The sequence below is a fragment of the Bos javanicus genome, chromosome 23 (genome assembly GCF_032452875.1).
Source record: "Bos javanicus breed banteng chromosome 23, ARS-OSU_banteng_1.0, whole genome shotgun sequence".
NCBI classification, from domain to species: Eukaryota; Metazoa; Chordata; class Mammalia; order Artiodactyla; family Bovidae; genus Bos; species Bos javanicus.
This window is the reverse complement of record NC_083890.1, coordinates 23,863,912-23,881,624: the sequence shown is the minus strand read 5'-3', so window position 1 is coordinate 23,881,624 and position 17,713 is coordinate 23,863,912. Positions and strand designations below refer to the sequence as shown.

General features: G+C 37.6%; 1 protein-coding gene across 3 annotated transcripts in view; it reads left to right on the top strand.

The window, feature by feature from the left end:
* PKHD1 (PKHD1 ciliary IPT domain containing fibrocystin/polyductin) overlaps nt 1-17,713 on the top strand; it is a 443,703-nt gene that overhangs the window by 392,017 nt on the left and 33,973 nt on the right. For all 3 annotated transcript variants that reach the window (XM_061398409.1, XM_061398410.1, XM_061398408.1), the window contains one exon: nt 6,055-7,063. In XM_061398409.1, coding sequence (XP_061254393.1) covers nt 6,055-7,063 — 1,009 coding nt within the window. The remainder of the gene's footprint in view (nt 1-6,054; nt 7,064-17,713) is intronic.

Genomic DNA, 17,713 nt, shown 5'->3' with positions numbered 1-17,713 from the left:
TTGAATGTTCCAGTTCATTAAAATTTAAGTTTCCCAAATTACATTTTCTTATAGTAATCTTAACTATCTATGTGGGTGTGTGTGCAAGTATATACCATATTGTGATCACACAATAGACTCTAAGACTGATAATTCTACATTCCAAATTAGCTAGGTTGTGTTTTGGTCATCTGTATTGAATCCATTATTCACAAGAACATCACTTTTAATTTCTCTTCACTTTACAAGTGCAACATATGCCCATTATTTTTGAGGTTTAAAAAAATAATTTATTAATTTTGAATTCCCCATTTCAAAAACATAGACAGCTTTTCTCTATTATTTCTAAAGCAATCAATTTGTGTATCTTCTTTAATATTTCTTTGCAAGATTTCAGTTACTCCCTTTGTATATTTAGGAACACGGCTTTGATATTTTGAAATTTTACTCCTCATAGCCTGAGGGTTTATAAATGGGGATAAATTCAACCTGTCTTCACTTTTTTTGATCTGTGGCCATTTATATTTGTTAAATTAGAAATAATGAGGTGTAAATGGTGTTTGACAGAAAAGAATTGTAAATGATTTCTTTTCATTTCTTGAAAATAAGAGAATTATTATATATTTTGTTTTTGTCAAAATCTGCTATACGTTAGTGTACCATGAATTGTGAAATCTATCACAAAATGGCTAAAAAATTATCGAGGGAAATGGTGGTGTTAACCTCGAGGAAAAAAATCATTAATGTTGTATTTCATTCAATTTCAAACATATAAATTTCTCTCTTTTGTTGAAAAGGGGAAGATGGAAAGATTCTATGTGCCTTTGAGTCAAAACATTTATTTTAAACATACTTTTTTCTTTCCTTCTGATCCATTTTTCTAAATAAAGGATAGAGTTGTTTCTTTTTTTTTTTCCTTTTCTTTTAATTTTTTTTTTTTTTCCTAGCAAAGACTACCCCTTTGGCATATTTTCTTTTCAAACGTGAAATGAGGTGGAAAATCCTCATTTCACGACAGGAAGGACAAATATTGACACAAAGTTAATATTTGTTAGAACCCTGGGAGCAACCTGAGTGTGTGTGTGTGCACATGCGCTTGTGCGTGCACACACACACATACACACACACTCACATACATACTCACCCACTTTCTCCTCTGCCTCTTCCTCTGCCTGGCATACCTAATACCCTTCCTTTCTAGGTTTTCCCGTCTATGGTTTCCAATCTAGGGAAAGGTGGACAGAGTATGTTGTATGTAGTGTGTTTTAGGATGTTAGAGTACACACAAAACAAGTGCTTGTGTGCACACCTGCACACACATGTACAACCTGCTTCATTCTAATTTTTTCCACTTAGAGGGGAGCTTCTGGACTTGATCACCGGTCTTGTCCATCTTGAATGCAATAGCAGATGCTGAGCCGACACTCACTGGTCACTCGGCATTTATTAAGTCCTGTCCATTCTTGCCTTCTGGAGAGGAATGCCCTGGGGTGACTGTTTGGCTGCCCCTGACAGACTGGGTCACTTTATCTATTCACATTGATTATGAAAGTCAGCTGTGGACAGACCTTGGTTTTTTTTTTTTTTTTTCACCCTTCTTCTCTTAGCCTTTCTTACAAGCACCCCTGCCTGGATTTTCATGAGGAAATAATCAGATTAGGCCTTTCACGGTGAGTTCATATGGAGTTCTCTTTCTCCAGCGTGCTACTAACCGAATAAACGTGTTTAGTGGTAAATTGTAAATGACATTATGATTACCAAAGCCAGCATGGGTTTCATTTAAAAGTGATCCGAATTGCAGACCACAAAAATTGTGACTGGCAGATAAGGCCATTTGGAGAAGTGGGAAAAGAACAGACAAAAACAAGTGAGAAAGAGAATCATCACTCAAAATGAAATCCTTCACTAATGGAAAGAGGCAGGAGAGAGAAACCCAGGGAAAGAAAAGATGGAATGCTATTTAGAAAGGGAGCTGGACTGTCCCTGTGAGTGCTGGAGGGGATGTGACTGCATCTGGCTGTATGCATGCTCTTCTCTAAGGGGTTCATGTCAGTTCTCTCCCACAATGAAGTTAGTGGGAATGTGCTCTACAGCACAGGGAGCGCAGCTTGGTGCTCTGTGATAACTTAGACGGGTGGGACGGGAGAGATGGAAGGGAGGTGCAGGAGGGAGGGGAATTATGTATACTTACAGCCAATTCACTCTTCATTATATAGCAGAAACAAATACAACACTGTAAAGAAATTATATCATACTCCATTTTAATAAAAAGACCTACATCCACTTAGCAGCTTTGGAACCCTGGTGCTTTCCTGTGCTTGATTTTTTGCCTCATCTCAAAAATAAAATACTGGAATTGATTAATTCTGAAGATGAGATAGGAAAATGGGTGGTGAACTACTGATAAACCACCATCTTTTAGTCATTGGTAAGTTTTGGAGAAATAAAAATGAAATTTCTTATTTATGAACACCAAGATTCCAAGTTTGGCTATAAAACTAAAACTTACTTGCCAATAATCTTTAGGCTGTTGCCTTTGTTAAATTTGTGGCTCTATGTTCATACTTGAGGGATGCTAAAATTTTTTACAGGTCAAGCGGTAATATGAAAAAAGCAAATGCAATCTCAACAAATGCATGATTTGACAAATAACCAAAAATCTCTCTGTCAACAGGCTGTGTAAAGAGAACCAAAAACCTTTCTGTCAATAGACGGTGTAAAGAGAACTCCTGGCCACCCGATATGCCTCCTAAAGGGTTAATCATCCCAGCTGACACCACATCTAAATACAATCCCCAAATGAATGATTTGGATTCCATTCTATTTTGCCAAAAGCATAGGTAGAAGTTTGAAGATGTTCTTCTTCTCACGACTGTTACTAAGTAATTGTGTGAATCATAATTTCTGTGAGTCAGTTTTGCTGTCTATAAACTATGAATAATTAAACTTGCCAATAAGTTTTAGGTAAAGGTGGTTAGGAAAAGAAGAAGGGAAGAAAATAAGGGATGGAGGGAGGAAAGAAAGAAGGAAGAATCACCAGCCTTATAGCTTAGAGGTATCTTTGAAGTGGGGCCATTTCTACCATTTGGCATTCTAGTCCCTGTTTGATTCTGTCCCACTTCCAGGTACCACTCTTAGGAGTCTATGGACTTCCTGTCAGATATTTCTTTATCTGAAACTCTCCCAAGGAAACATTATAGATTATTTGCAACAACCATGGAAAAGCCACCATCTAAAACCTGTTGAATCAACTAAGCAGAGTCTCCCGTTGACAAAATTGTATGCAAACCTTCAGGACCCCTCTGATAGTTTCCGTGCCACTGTATATACTCCATGCTAGAGTATAAAGATGCAATGTGTTTTCCGTAAGATTCCTGCTTGCCCCAGACATTATCCCAGGTCTACCACTACATACTACCTACTGGTACCTTCTGGAGATGTCTCCAGAACATGTCTTCCCTGATTTCATTTATAGGCTTATCCAAGCCTTTACGCCCTTCCTCCACTTGTTTAATGAATTAGTGAACAAGCTGAGAAAAAATGCTTTGTCATAACAGAAATTATTTTGTGGACAAATCAGTTACCTGATTCAAGAACAGAAGATTCTTATCATCGACTGTAATTCCACTCTTAAGGTTTCATGTGAAATAATTGGATCTCTCATGATATTGAGCTATCAAATATTAACATTAATTCAGGGACAATTCTCTCAATACACTTTTGTGGTATACTCCGTTATTGTGATGAGTTGGTTTAAACTGTATTCAAGTTACAGAATAATAACCTTATAACTAGATAAATTATTTGAAGAGTAGGAGTTTTGAAAAGGACATTATGTATCAATCAACTAATACACGTTAATGAGTTTCTACTGTGTTTGACGCAGGATGTTAAGTAAGCCCTATGATAACTGAAATATGAGATACAGTCTTAGGCCTTGAGAAATGACCCCTTAAGAACATTGGTTCCTAGTGTTTATGTAATTTATCAAAGTACATATAATTAGTAGCAGAGAATGATTGAAAATCATATCAACTAAGAGACTAAGTATTTTGTTCAGGGACAATTCCAAGAATTTAGCAATATACAGAGGTCACTTTTAAATACCTTGTAACTGCTGGATGAGAAGCAGAAAGAAAAAAGTCGGAGATCCACGAAGCTCGATAGAATGTAAACAATTCATCAATGGCATCAGCATGGCTGAAAAAAATGTTTAAAAAGAAGGAAAGTAAGCAGTAGGTTTAGAAAAAGAGGAACTAGAGTGATTCAAAGATCTTCCATGAGGGAAGGCTACCTAACTGTCTCGTTTGAAAAGCGGATAACAGTAGTAGAGATCGGTGTATCATAGTCTCAAAGAAGAACTTCCATGATTATTAAGGTCATGCAATTAGTTAATTTTCTTAATACTTTTTCCATGTTTCTGAAGATAAGTCAAACACACTCTATGTAAATGTGACCATTAAAAAATTTTTACAATTAAATCTATACATAAATTAATAATTTGACATTTAATTTAGCAAATTCAATTTGTTTAAGAGGTGAAACAATTAGAATTTTCAGTTTTGTGTCAGTTTTCAAGAATTAGGCTTATTTCATCCAAGTTTTTTGTTTGTTGTTGGTTTCATTGAATTTTGCTGTTATACTTATTTTTCTTTATATGTATATTTTTTATTGAAGTATAGTTGACTTACAATGTTTCATGTGCACAGCAAGGTGATTCAGTTATACATATACACATATATTTTTTGAAATTGTTTTCCATTATATGTTATTACAGTAAATCTTTGCTATACAGGTTCCCTGTACATCCTGCATTAGTAATAATTTGGGGGGTTTTTTTGGTTTTAATCTTTAGGCTATTTAGATGAATATGCACTAGGGCAAGTTAAAACATGTAGGAAACAATACATTTTTGTGACTATTAAGTTGAAGTCAGAGGAACTCTTTGTTAGAAGATAAAATATACTTTTGAATTCAGAACAAAAACTCTAGGCTTATAGAAATATTAGGAGTGGTGGGAATAGTGAATAATGCTGTCTCTTCAAATGCTTTCATCACGTGCAATCATACTCAAGTTATGCTCTGCTAAGTCGCTCAGTTGTGTCTGACTGTCTGTGACCCTATGGACTGTAGCCCACCAGGCTCCACTGTGCATGGAATTCTCCAGGAAAGAATACTGGAATGGGTTGCCATACCCTCCTCCAGGGGATCTTTCCAACCCAGGGATTGAAGCCAGGTCTCCCGCATTGCAGGTAGATTCTTTACCCTCTGAGCCACCAGGGAGTTGAGCTCTATTTAATGTCAACACTCCCAAATTACTACTTTCTTCTTTTCCTCCTTCTGTATTTCTTTTTTCTTCATGTTAGCGATAAAAAAAAGTTTGATAAAATGATATAGTCTGACATCCAAACTCTTTCACAATCTGGTCACAATATACCTTTGCAATTTTAATATACTTCCCATAAAATTTCTGTCCCAGCCACCTCAATCTATCTACCTCTTTCCCATTGACTCAAATATTATTACCTCCTTCTCATCTATTGTTTTTCCATTTTTGGAGGCCTTAGTGATTATTCCTTTTTCTTAATTACTTTGCTTTACTTTTACCATTTAGCTATTATATACATTATTAACTTTAAATAACATTTTATGTAACATATGCATTTAAATTATACTGCATGCCGCTTGCTCAGTCATGTCCAACTCTTTGCGGCCCCATGCACTGTATAGCCTGCCAGACTCCTCTATCCATGGGATTTTCCGGGCAAGAATACTGAAGTGGGTTGCCATTTCCTCCTCCAGGGAATCTTCCCGACCCAGGTTTTGAACCTGCATCTCCTCTGTCTCCTGCACTGCAGGAGGATTCTTTACCCACTAAGCCGTAGGACCTGTTATTTAATATATGTATCTTTCCATGTTTTTCCCAAGACTTTGTTGCATTCTCAGTATCTAGTACACTTGAATATTCAGTAAATGTTTCCTGAGGTTACAGGTGATGGTGAGCGTGATGGATTGGAAATCATCTTTGGGAGACTGTAGTTCTTAAGTCACTTTTTTTCCCCCTTTATTTTATAGGTACATTTAGAGAAGAGCAGAAATGCACCTACCGACCCCTGATAAATGGCTATATCTGCAAACAGACTGACCCAGTGATCTTAATTCTCGACAGTGCTGATACCAGTTGGGCAATGCAGAAGTTGTATCCAGTTGTGTCTGTGACTAGCGGTTTTGTTGACACCTTTAGTAGCATAAATGCCAGTGCTCCCTGCTCCATTTCAAGGTCGGTATCTGCTTTCTATTCCATTGTGCCCACCAGGAAAATCACCAAGGTCTGCTTTGTGGATCAGACTCCTGATGTTTTGCATTTTTTTCTATTGGGGAACAAAAATACCTCTAAGCTCCTCCTGGCTGTATTCTACCATGAACTCCAGAGCCCATATGTTTTCTCAGGAGACAGATTCATTCCACCTACTCAAGTTCATTCAACTTCCTCACTGTTGAATGAGTCTATTGGCTCCAACTATTTCAGCATCACAGATAACCTCTTGTATGTTGTCCTACAAGGAGAGAAGCCCATTGAAATACGGTCAAGTGTTTCCATTCATTTGGCCCTCAATGTGATGTTTTCAGTTCTAGAAAAAGGCTGGGAAATCGTGATCCTTGAAAGACTAACTGTCTTCTTGCAGATTAACCAAGATCAAATCAGATTTATTCATCAGATGCCTGGAAATGAAGCAACCTTAAAGGCCATGGCTGATAGTAGAGCAAAGAGAAAGCGCAATTGCCCAACTGTGACTTGTACCAGTCATGACCGAGTAGGTCAGCGTAGACCTCTCATGGTAGAAATGAGCTCATATAGAGACCTACCCACCATGGAAATGATCTCAAAAGTGATGGTCATTGAAATTGGTGATCTGCCAACAGTAAGGAACGCTGGACTGATTCCATCTTTATCAAGTAACAAATTACAGAATTTGGCTCACCAGGTTATCATTGCTCAACAGACTGGATTACTAGAAAGTGTCCTGAATATGACTATTGGGGCCTTACTTGTGACTCAATCAAAGGGAATCATCAGCTATGGGTAAGTACTAATTATAATAACATCTAAATATGAGCTGATTTCTTTGATACATATTGCAAATGTCAGTCTATTTACACTGAATTACATAAACTGTCTGCTTTTTAAGATAAGAATAAAAATGCCAAGAGCTATTTATAGACTTAAATTCTCAATTTTAAAATTTGTGATTAAATCTAGAGTCTTTGTGGTTATTCTATTTCCTAGGTAAGTGGGGATGTTATATTAATATTTTTGTACTTTAAATCTTAAGCGTAGACAGATTTTTCTAAGGCAACTTGTTTTCAACTTGTTTATTCATTCATTTATCATGTGATGCATTTTAGCAGTGGCTAGATTCTGGGGTTGCTAAAGTGAAACAGATATGATCTTTGCCTTATGGGACAAAAACACTATCACAATTTCATACAGCCGTGAGTTAAAACCCATGAATACCCATGGGGTGATAAAAATCCTGCCTGTAGGGACTGAGAAATGGCCTTATATCTAGGAACATTTTGGGAAGATGACTAGGAGTTTACTAATTTAAAACAGTGATTCTGTTTGGGTTTTATTCAACCTAGGATTATAAAGGGCTTCCCTTGTGGCTTAGCTGGTAAAGAATCCACCTGCAAAGTGGGAGACCTGGGTTCAATCCCTGGGTTAGGAAGATCCCCTGGAGAAGGGAAAGGCTACCCACTCCAGTATTCTGGCCTAGAGAGTTCCATGGACTGTACAGTCCGTGGGGTCACAAAGAGTTGGACACGACTGAGCTGCTTTCACTTATTTGGGCTTTCCTTGTGGCTCAGCTGGTAAAAAATCTTCCTGCAATGTGGGAGGCCTGGTTTCAATTCCTGGGTTAGGAAGATCTGCTGGAGAAGGGAAAGGCTACCCACTCCAGTATTTTGGCCTGGAGAATTCCATGGACTGTACAGTCCATGGGGTCACAAAGAGTTGGACACGACTGAGTGATTTTCAGTTCACAGGATTATAAATCCCTGCAAAGATGTCAAATTGTGTGAGGGAAGATCATAATTGCTGCCAACTATGTTTATGGCACAGATCTGTGTAAGATCTGTAATATCCTTTTTGCTATGTTATTCTGACTCTAGAAACTTGTATTTTGAAATTCTTTACCAGATCGATGTTTACTACATATTTCAGAAGTAAATCTACCTGAATATCTCCCTGAGCCTAGTAAATGAAGAATTACATGAAGTATATAATAAGGGAAGGTAGATATAAATTACTCTCAAATTTATATGTTATGATACTCAAGAGATGAATTGTCCAGTCCAAGTTTACCTAAGACGTCTGTCACGAGGTCAAGACTATTACAGTCCCAAGCTCCATTTTTAGCAGATACAAAAGAACCAGAGATGATACCGCAGACTGAGAGACAATATGAAATTGTCATAATGCTTGGGAAATATATATAAACTAACCATCTCACACATGCATGCTGTGAGGTTAGAGAGTACTCAAGAGAGTCAAGCATATAGATTCCCTGCAAGTTTGCTACCACCACTGAAAAAATAAGCTGAAACTCATGCACATGTTGAGTTGATACAGTTGATATTGGGTCCCTGAAATAGATACAATTATTCTGAACAATATAACTCAATGAAATTTTAGAGCATTCATATTCTTTTATTAAAAGATTTTTTGTTGCTGCTTTTTCACTACATTTGTGGTAGTTACAATAAATAAATAATTAGTATTTAATGGATATTAATTGCTTTTGTACAGCTGTCTTTAGTACATGTGGGATTCTTTATAAAATAAAAAGGAAAACAAAAAGATGCACCTTTACATTTTAAGGAGTATTCAAGAAATACATGGACTGCCTTTTTATACACAAAGCAATATAAACGAATGAAAAATTAGCTAGTGTTTTTGTATCATATTTTACCTGTATTTGGTGTTCCTCTTTCTTATATGGAAGAAATAACAAGAAAACTCAAGCAATTTTTTTTTTTGATTCTGGTTGGTTTGAAAGGCTTTGGAAATTGCTAGCTTAGAATTAAAAAGTACTCCTAATTGCGTAATTGCTCAAAATCTATTAAATCTTGGATATTTTATCAGTCACTAACCCTTAATCTTGTTGTTGACATAATCATATTATGCATGATGATATAAAAATCAGGAATCTGAAAAAAGTGATGCTACTGTATCTTGGCTTATGTTTAAATATATCTTCTTTAGCCCAATTTCATTTAGATCCCACTGAGTTCTTATGATCATATTCTATGGATGGGTGACTAAGAAGTTCTAGGACCAGGTCGTTGCTAAATTTTATTTAGATTTTATGGTACTGAGCTTTCAATAGGTCATCCTTCCAAAATGACTGATTTGTATATTATATAAAAAAGACTCGGTAAATATTTAGCTTTTAACTAAAAAGAGAGTAAAGTCAAAGAGTAGAAACAATAGAGGTAAAGCAGAGGAAACCCAGGAAAGAGTATGGACCCAGCCCAAGTGCAGGGATGGGTACATATGTGTGAGGGAACATCATCGCATCACAAGCTTCAGAGAAAAGATTACTTTTATTGCCCAGCATCCATCAGAGACATCATGCTTTCACATTTGACTCAGATATTCCTGATTTAATAAGAAACTACTGAACATGTATTTTATAACATCAGTTTTCTGTTGGTTGCATTCTATTCCCCATCTCTTTCAGTTTCTTTAGTGTTTTAAGAGATGTTTCCAAGACATAAGGCAAAATAAAAATGTTCTGAAGCTAAGGAAAGACTGCTTCTGAAGTATATCTGAATAAATTGCTGCAGAATAAGAAATGCCACGTCCTAAGGGATCTAATGAGAACTAGCAAGTTTTCCCATGGTCCTAAGAATTGCACAGTATGGTAAACAACCCTGAAGCCTTGTGCAGGTCCCAGGGCCAGCCCTGTTTCTTTCAGCTTTGATCAGTGTCAACTGGGACTTCCACTGAACTCACTGGAAAGTCATTGACAAGCTAGTGACTTGACCTTGAGATTGCAGAAATTAGTCTGAGGACATAGACCTTTCCTAAATAGTGGAAACATCTAGGATGTTCGTGAAAGATTCACTCTTGTTAATTTAATGGGGTTGCATGTATTTCAACAAATTGAGGGCATATCAGACATTTACTTACCAAGAGGAGTCCTACCTGCTTTCAAAAAGCTATCAACTTCTGCCTTGTGGGGAGAAATGGAGTGCTATTTTTTAATTAAATAATACACAGTGAATTGGCCTCTCCTGATCTTTATCCTCCTCTAGAGGCATCTAGATTTAAGTGTCTTCCACATGGCTAAGTCAGTTCCATGAGCCTGTTTTCCATCTTCCAAAACTTTGTTACCCTTTATTGTTGGTTGCTTTCTCCTCTCCTGCCTTCTTCATCCTTGTGGATTTACACCATTTTTATTCACTTTTGTTCTTTTAAGTAATTTCAGTGGAGTAGAGGAAACAGAGATAAACGTATATTCAACCTGCCCTTTTTAAACTTGGGGTTTCCCACTGGTGTCTTATTTTTATATTCTACCTTTTATCTGGAATACTGGCGGTAGAAAGTTGATTTTTGCTGTCTTAAATTTCTTTCCCTCTTGTCTTTTCTTTTCCCCACCTTTCTCCTGCTTCATTAACAACCACAACAAAAAAAAAACAACCTCTAAGTAATGTGTTTTGTCATATGACATACATATCTGTATCTTGTCTGGAAGTTTAGCTATTGAAATGCTAAAGCTATTTGTGGTTGGCAGAATTTCTGAAATTACAGTCCTAGTCCTGGGAACCTACGGATATGATCACATAGCATTTCCATGAACACAGTATGTTATGTGGCACAGTTGGCCTTAAGATAGAATACCCAGGATTATCAAGGTGGGCCCGTTTTAACACAGGAGCCCTGAAGGGAGGAGAGTTTTCTCCTGCTGTAGCAGAATAAAGCAGAAGAGGAAAGCAAAAAGATTTGAAGTGTGAGAAGGAATTTAAGTGTCACTGCTTTTAGGATGGAAAGCACCACACAAGAAAAAAAAATCAGACCGACCTTATAAGTAGAAAGTGGACCTTGGCCGATGGCCGGCAAGGAAACAGGGACCTCTATTCCATGGCTACAAGGAAATGAATTCTGTGAACAATCAGAATGAGTTTGGAAGTGGATTCTTAGGCAGAGATTAGAGCCAAGCCTGTCTGAACTCTTGACCCACAACCTGAAGATCATAAATTTGTGACATTTTAAAAACCACGAAAATTTGTGGAGTTATGTTCCACAGCCATAGAAAACTAATATGCTATCTCACATAAAGCTCTCTGTTTATGATATTGCCATGAACCTTGGGCCCTAAAATCAGCTACAGGGACGGTGAACATGGTTCTGTGGCTGTGTGTATCTGTGTGTTTTTGTATCCATCACATTAGTAGCTTTTTAAGTTTTCTCATTCTGTAAAAGAAGTCCTTTATCAAACTGACTAGAATAGACAAGGAAATTAGGAGAGGCAGTTGGTGACACGAGTCTATTGGTGACACCCAGGCTCTTTTAGCGTCTTCTTTTGTGCAGCCTCTCCGTGCCCCCTGGGCCCCTGCTTTCTGGGAAACAGCTGTTTGGAGTATGCAAGGACAGAATCTTCCTGTCATTATAGGAGGGTGTTCTTCTCAAGACTGGCAGAATGCACATCCTGGAAAGGATACCCGCTCTGCCAGTCTGTCTCTTTCCCTCCTCCTGGCAAAACCACAGCTTTGCCATTAAGGGGTGTTTCTGCACCATTTCTTCTCTTTACTGCAATACAAATTCACTGCTTTGTTGAGTGAGGTGGGTGGCAAAATTATCATAATGGTATTTTATATATGTGGCTTTGTGGGGAAATGAGATGCTCTGCATAAGTAAACTTTTCATTCAATTAAAAATTGTTTTTTATCACTACATTTTTAAAAAGACTTCATCTCTTGAACAAAAAAGAATACATATATTATCCAGTCTTATTAAATGGAAAATAATGTAGACCTATCACATTTTTATTGATGATTCATGGTCATCATTAAGGCTATCATTTATTTCACAGCCCTGTTTCTGCAGTGATGCCCTTAGGGACCCTTGTTCTTATACTAAATAGCCCCAGACCACTAAATCTTTGATTCTACTTCTGCAGTTTATATTTTTTCTGCTATCTTCCTTATAAACAGGAGGTTAATTTTAATCCATTATTTCTGTTGACTTATCTGCATCCAGTAGTTTTCCACCCATATGTACATGTAGTTCTAATCCCAAAATTGAACTGTACTAACTTACAATAAAGTAATTTAAGATGTGTGAAGATGGTAAAGTTGTAGCTAAATATAGTAAAGACTCATGAAAACTTACATTTGAATGGTTTTTAATTTCCCAAACGTTAATTGAACAGTTATTATGCCCAGAAAATTATATGGCTTATAAGAAAATCTAGATGTTTTAAAATTAATAGATAGGGAAAATAAATATTTATATAACTACTAATAAGAGTATGTGTATTAAAATCTCATTATTCTATATCTATTACAAGGAAATCATTGATTCAGTATGGACCTGCTTAACCATTAGTTTTCATAAAATTAGTATACTTTGTCTTTACAGTATTCATTAGCTAGTCAAGGCTTCAACTTAACTATTCTTCGTGTTCCCAAGTACCTAAGAAGTGTACTGCTTAGGTTAAGTGGTTTGTTTTCCTCTTTAGACTATGACTGCGACAGCACCCTATTACAAATAGTAAATTTTGAATATTTGCGTGTAATCTTAAAATATGTATTCAGAATTTCCACTATTTCAAATAAGATAGTCATGTTAGGTTTATTTTAAAAAAAATACCATTTTAAATGATTTTCCAACTAAAATGCTTAGATGTTGACCCCTGATTGATCTTGTTGAAAGTTTTTATCTTGTTGCCGTGTTTATTTTGTATATGCCTGGCACAAGGCAATGTATGCCTAGGGTTACTCAAATCTCATTTTGAAATGAAAAATTCCACAGATCCATAAGAATTTAATACTAAGTGTTAGAGCATAGCAGTAAGTGTACCAGTTATGTTGCAGGGAGGAAGCCAATTCTGACTCCATGTTGGAACCGTTTCTTTGACTTGCTTTTTGTTGCTTTAGTTAATTTAATCATACAGAATGGTTTGCCTCAGAGAATCCTGCCCCTCTGCCTGACTTAAACTAAAGCGCCTTTATTCAGAACCCTGTCCACCTGTGGATGGCAGGAAGGAAAAAGTAACACATCCCCTGCCTGAGGCTTGCCATTCTAGGAAATGTTTGCAAGATTAATGGCCTTTTTATTTTGCTTTCTCACCTCCCCTCATCTCTAATCTATAAAAGAACCTGACATCCAGACCCCCAAAAGATGGTTATTTTGAGGCACTAGCCTGCCATCTCAGTCTGCCAGCTCCCTGATTAAAGTCTCTTCCTTGCCTCAACACCTTGTCTCTTGATTCATTGGCCTGTCATCCTAGAGTGAGCTTGGACTTGGTAAATGTTCAAGGGTGCATCAGAACTGGAGATTGGCCAGTCCAAGATAGGTGGTGGTCTCCACAGGCATTTAATGACCTAAGAGCAGAGGACCTAAGAGCAGACCCTAAGAGCAGGGTGGGTACCCACGGGTCGTAGTGTTACTATGATAACATGTATTGGACGCTTACAATGTGCTGAGTTTTGAATCCCTACGTCGTAGTACCAGAAAGAAAACATGAGATCATAAGACAATTTTTTCCCTCTTAGGAGTGGATGACAGCTAAGGGCATTTAGCTAGGTTTAATAGGGAGCATGCGGACTATGAAATATAAATAAAATGGTATGTGTCAGCTCTGAAGACGCCAGGCAACTCATCCTTGCCTTACAGACTCTTTGGAAGGATGCTCCTGAGGGACCAAGGTGATGGTGTATTTATCTCTGCATATCTCAGTGCTTAGAACAATATTTGTACGTAGTGGAAGGGACATGTTTGTCCACTGAATTGAGTGGACATGCTTTCTTCTTACAGAGTACAGAATTTCACAAATTCCTTCGTAATTGAAGTTCCCTCACAGCATATATTATAGATTCTGCCCCTATGTAGCCCATTTAAAGTAAGAATGATTAAAAATGCTCAGGACATCCTTAAACATTTAATCAAAACTTGGAACTCTTCTAGAGGAACCTGACTCAGTAACTTTGAGGGGACAGGGGTTGAAGAGGAAGTGAGGAAGTACTTCCAATGCCCTCACCTCCCTCACCTCCCAGAGCCAACCTGCACCAATAGGATTTATTTATTTGTCTGCTCGGCTTACCATGCACATAGAGACTGTCCCCTCTTCTGTAGGGCACGCGTTTCAGATCTGGCAGATTAAAAACCAAGAGTTGAAGTGAACAGTGGTAATCTCTGAACTGGAGCATTTCTGTGTTTTCCTGGTTTTTCTCTTTTAGCTTGCACCAAAGAAATGAAGGGAAAAAAATTCTTCCACATACCTGACTGGTATTGGAAGCTGTTAAATAGTGGTTAAAACTGGGTGGATTGGAGGGAACTTTCCTCCCCCATTTTTTAAAGTTTGGCTGTAGGTCCTTCTGCCTGCAGGCTACAGTCACATTAGTGGTTGGAAATTGGATAACGACAGCACAATGACAAATCCAGGTTGCTTGCAATAAGTTGCTAATCCCTTTGCTTTAATATCGGAGCAGCGTATAATGATGTTTGGACATCACTCCAGTTTACTGACGACCCCACTGGGGCCAGCAATAGAACCTTACAACTGTCTAACAAGGCGTCAGGTGACTCCCGTCGTCACAGCAACGGACACTGGAATCTAATCTTCCCTCCATCCCTTCTAGCACCCAATAACGCCTAGATTATATAAGTGGCCCATCATTGCTTGGTAACTTGAATCAATTAACGTTAATTCGCACAATGCTATGATGTATTGTGATCACTTTCATTTCAGGGAAGGGGGAGAAATTGCTATAAGTCACCTAAAATGAGGTTGTCTGTGGTGCTGGGGTATTAATTGGGTGTCCATATTAAATGCAAAAGGAGCCCCATCGTGAAAGGAAAGTGGATGAGTGACTCTCTTGGCTGCTATTGACCTATCAGAAGAAGACAGTGCCCTTTTCCTTTGCTTTTATCTATTACAGTTTTCCCTATTGCGTGTCAAGTTGATGTATTATAAAAAATTCATTTGGTGACCTTTCACCCCCCTAGCAGATTAAACAATTTCACTTCGATGGCATCATTAACAAGACCCTGCATTTAATGATGATTTCTCTAAAAGGCCACGGAGATTCGATTTTAAGCTAACAGATTTATTGCACTATTATAACATATCGTAAAAAACTGTACCACCTACGGTCAGGTTTTAGGTTAGAAACTGCTTAAGAGTTTATGTGAAGCTTAAAGTGGTATTACCTTGGGATATGCTGTAGCGGCAAGTCTCTGACCTCCAGTGGGATGCTGTTTACATTTAATCAGAGATGTTTGCTCACAATAAACTTAAAAATGTGTCAGGGACAGGCCTTTTAGCAAGTGTTCAGGCAGTTGGTTCCCCTCCCTCTGTCTCTAGACATCAGTGTACTTATGTCAGGATCTTTGTTGGATGGAGTCTTTTGGCTTTTTTAACCCACACAGCCTGCCTGCATCCTGTCCTGCATCAGAAAGCATTTAAAAAAGACAAGGGAAGAAATAGAATTTGGGAATAGTGTAAAATTTTCCGATAACCTGGGACCATGGAATGAATAGGTGGATTTAAAAAATCTGATTTAATTTTTTTAAAGGCCCTTACCCATTGTGGCTAAGCAAAGTAATAAATGATGATCAGACTAGCGCATATTGAATTCCTAGTGAGTGATGGTCATGGTCTTGGCTGGTAGGTGACCAAAGGGGTTTGTAGGACCACACACGCCCTACCCCCCATTCTCCAGGATGCTCCAGGGAGAGGGAAATGGTTCCCTAGGGAAACTAAATAGTTTTTGATCTTCTGTATTTGTTCTTCCGCTGTTCCTCTTCTGAGGACTAATTGTCACCTCTGCCTCACATATATCCTCCATGTAAAATGAATATTTTATCTCCCCACATAAAAAAAAAAGAATAGGTTAGGAAATAAAGTAGTTGGCTCACAAGCATTTAATTGAAATGGGTAGACTACCTTTTTTTTTTTTTTAAATCAAAGTCTTGTTAGACCTGAGTTAGGATATTTTGAGAGTCATCTATTATCCTATACTAGAGTAATATATGTGATAAATGATGTCTATATATCGCCATTTAAATGTTAAAACTCTATTGCATGCCTCTGATGTGTAATACACAATAGGTTTAATGGGACATATAATGTTCATTTAATAAAGCTACCTTGGTCTTCAAACATTCCAAAGCTCTGGGAAAAAGATGCTTTGAGATATCATGAATTATGTAACTATTTTATTTATAATTATTCCATTTTATTGCTAAGTCACATCAGCAATTAATGTGCTCAAAAGAGTTGAAAAACAATATAGCTCTAAACTTTGGTCAAACCAAAGTTTAAAAACCTTTGGCAAACTACTTAAGTCTTTTTGGACCTCAGTTTCTTCATGTGTAAATAAAAGTGTCTGTCATTGTGTCATTTTAAAGATACAATGAGTTTATAGGTGGAATGCATAGAATAATACCTGTACGGGTAAGTGCTCAGCGTATATGAATTATAAATAAGTGTTTTTCTCCCTGAGGGCTTCATTCAATTGAAATCAATTAATCAATGAATTCTACAGTTACTGATTCTATTTAGTGCAAGCATCTTGTGAAGACTATGCATACAAAAGGGTTGTTGTGAGATTAAATGAGATAGTCCTTGCTCCTTGGAAGAAAAGCTATGACCAACCTAGACAGCATATTAAAAAGCAGAGACATTACTTTGCCAACAAAGGCCCATCTAGTCAAAGCTACGGATTTTCCAGTAGTTGTATATGGATGTGAGAGTTAGACCATAAAGAAAGCTGAGTGCCAAATAATTGATGCTTTTGAATTGTGGTGTTGGAGAAGACTCTTGAGAGTCCCTTGGACTGCAAGGAGACCAAACAAGTCAATCCTTAAGGAAATCAGTCCTGAATATTCATTGGAAGGACTGCTGGTGAAGCTGAAGCTCCAATACTTTGGCCACCTGATGCGAAGAGCTGACTCATTTGAAAAGACCCTGATGCTGGGAAAGATTGGAGGTGGGAGGAGAAGGGGACGACAGAGGATGAGATGGTTGGATGGCATCACCAACTTGATGGGCATGAGTCTGAGCAAGCTCTTGGGAGTTGGTGATGGACAGAAAAGCCTGGTGTGCTGCAGTCCATGGGATTGCAAAGAGTCAGACACAACTGAGCAACTGAACTGAATTGAGTCTTTGTGAAGCAGTTGTGTGGGGAGGTTGTTCCCAGGCATCTCTTCCCAATTCTTTGTGGTGATATCACCTCGGTACCCACAGAATAAGCCAGGATGAATGTATTTATACCGTGGAAAGTGGAAAAGCACTAAAATCTGATCCTTTTTGGGGAAATCTGGTTTATTAGCATACTTATAAAATATCCCCACCTTCTAAGTGTTTTAGTCTGATATGATGCCTCACTGAGATTTTTTGGAGTTAATAAATTGTGATTAAATCTAAGTTCATAATATATGTTCTCCCACCCCACCCCTCACACACCTATTTCATCATTTCCTATGGCAAACATATAAAATACA